The sequence below is a fragment of the Etheostoma cragini genome, chromosome 15, assembly GCF_013103735.1.
Source record: "Etheostoma cragini isolate CJK2018 chromosome 15, CSU_Ecrag_1.0, whole genome shotgun sequence".
Taxonomy (NCBI): domain Eukaryota; kingdom Metazoa; phylum Chordata; class Actinopteri; order Perciformes; family Percidae; genus Etheostoma; species Etheostoma cragini.
Genome location: NC_048421.1, coordinates 851,625 through 854,060, shown reverse-complemented (window position 1 = coordinate 854,060; position 2,436 = coordinate 851,625). Strand labels below are relative to the sequence as shown.

Below are 2,436 nucleotides of genomic sequence, written 5' to 3'. Positions count from 1 at the left end.
GGGGGGTGTATACTTATGCCCCTGTATTTTAACATAGGGGGTTGTATACTTATGCCCCTGTATTTTAACATAGGGGGGGTAAACTTATGTACTTGTGTAACTCTGCTGATCTCCGGCAGGTGTTCTCCCCGACATCGAGCAGTATTTCGGGATTGACGACGGGAAGTCCGGCCTGCTCCAGACCGGTAAGAGGACCTCAGAAATCTAACAACCCTCCAAGATGTTCACAGGGTTCATACCGGGGCTGTAGTCCGGACTCGAGACCGTTTTTCCGATATGGCTTCTGGTCTGGACCGAGTCCAGGTGTCTTTATTATGTTGATGATAACATTGGAGGGAAAGGGAAACCCAAAATGATTGTCTTGATACTGTTATGCACAAGACCTTTATTCTGTCCTGGACTCAGACTCAAACCTCTTTGGACTCAGTCTGGACTCAGACTTGACTAGTCCTGGTCTTGGACTTGTCTTGGGCTCGACTCTGGTGGTCTTGACTACAGCCCTGGTTCATATGTTTGGAAAACACCTGGAAAAGTCACCGAATCTTTCAACAAAGCGTTATAATAATAAAATGTGATTTAATAAGAAAATCTTTTAATAACAAATGTTTGTAACGGTGTATTCGGGGTGCGATATTACAAATTCCACAATAACCCAGGTACATTTTATTGTTAAATCCGTGAGAATAAACGTTAACGCAGATCTTTATTCCTATTGTATAATGTCGACTGAGATTTTCAGGAATACGTCGTCATGGAAATCTGCCGAAAAGTCAAGGAAAAGTTTTGGTTAAAATGTGATTAACGTCCGTCAAATCACTGAAACATGAAGATTAAAATAACTCGGTGACAGGATGCTTTGAAAAATAACTTAATATACAGTATCTGTGTGTGTGTGTATATATATATATATATATATATATATATATATATACTTTTGTGTCACTTTTTTTTTTTGTTTCCCCTTTTTGACGTTTTTGTTGTTTTTTTCTGACATTTTTGAAGCTTTTTCTGACATTTTTCCCACTGTTTTTAGCGTTTTTTTTAATCATTTTTCCCAATGCTTTAACATTGATTTAAACCAAATGTAATGAAAGTAATGCACTGGTTGTTTATTTCACTTGTTATGAGATCTCCAACCAATCAGAGCAGTGGATAGACTCACGACCAATCAGAGCAACAGAGTGACGTATGTTGGTTAACAGATCTCTCCTGCTAGCTACCGCTGGTGTTAGCTACTAGCCGTTAGCCGCGGCAGTTTGGAAGACGCTAATGCCGTTACACCCCCGTAACGTCCACACATCCCTGGGACGTATCATAGGATAACACCTCGGCCCCGGGGGGTCCTGGTCTCATCATCCGACCCTGATCAGGGTGCAGATGAACGTTGTGGTTTTCAGTTTGATCCGTTGTGAGTGGTCGTCTGTTTGTTGTCTTCCAGTTTTCATCTGCAGTTACATGTTCCTGGCTCCGGTCTTCGGTTACCTGGGCGACCGGTACAACAGGAAGTTGATCATGAGTGTCGGCATCACGTTCTGGGCTGTGGTGACTCTGGGCAGCTCCTACACCCCCAAAGAGGTGGGCTGCTCCGCCCCCCTGACACAAATACTGAACCACAGTAACATCTGCGCTAAACAGCTAACATTAGAGATAATAAGTGTGTGTGTGTGTGTGTGTGTGTGTGTGTGTGTGTGTGTGTGTGTGTGTGTGTGTGTGTGTGTGTGTGTGTGTGTGTGTGTGTGTGTGTGTGTGTGTGTGTGTGTGTGTGTGTGTGTGTGTGTGTGTGTGTGTGTGTGTGTGTGTGTGTGTGTGTGTGTGTGTGTGTGTGTGTGTGTGTGTGTGTGTGTGTGTGTGTGTGTGTGTGTGTGTGTGTGTGTGTGTGTGTGTGTTTTTCCTCGCCACTGTTACACTAAATGCTCCTGGGGATTACTAGAATTGTTGGGTTTTTATAGAGAGGTCTAGACCTGCTCTATCTGTAAATTATAGAGAGGTCTAGACCTGCTCTATCTGTAAATTATAGAGAGGTCTAGACCTGCTCTAACTGTAAATTATAGAGAGGTCTAGACCTGCTCTAACTGTAAATTATAGAGCGGTCTAGACCTGCTCTAACTGTAAATTATAGAGCGGTCTAGACCTGCTCTAACTGTAACCCCCCCTCTCTGCCTGGTGGCCCTGCAGCATTTCTGGGTCCTGCTGCTGACGCGGGGCCTGGTGGGCGTGGGCGAGGCCAGTTACTCCACCATCGCCCCCACCATCATCGCAGACCTCTACGTCAAGGAAAAGAGGACCTACATGCTCTCCATCTTCTACTTCGCCATCCCTGTCGGCAGGTGAGTGTAATGATGGTTACCGTAGAAACAGTATACAGTATTAGGGGACCACTAAGGTCTATATAAAGAGACTTCAGATACAGTATTAGGGACCACTAAGGTCTATATA

General features: G+C 44.3%; 2 protein-coding genes across 2 annotated transcripts in view; both read left to right on the top strand.

The window, feature by feature from the left end:
* The window catches only part of LOC117958237, an 859,617-nt gene that overhangs the window by 77,279 nt on the left and 779,902 nt on the right, over window positions 1–2,436 (top strand). The window lies entirely within an intron of this gene.
* The window catches only part of spns1 (spinster homolog 1 (Drosophila)), a 14,573-nt gene continuing 12,247 nt past the window's right edge, over window positions 111–2,436 (top strand). Inside the window, 3 exon segments of the mRNA XM_034894626.1 lie at window positions 111–185; window positions 1,439–1,575; window positions 2,176–2,327. Of these exon segments, the coding sequence (XP_034750517.1) occupies window positions 1,456–1,575; window positions 2,176–2,327 (272 nt within the window). The 5' untranslated portion in view covers window positions 111–185; window positions 1,439–1,455.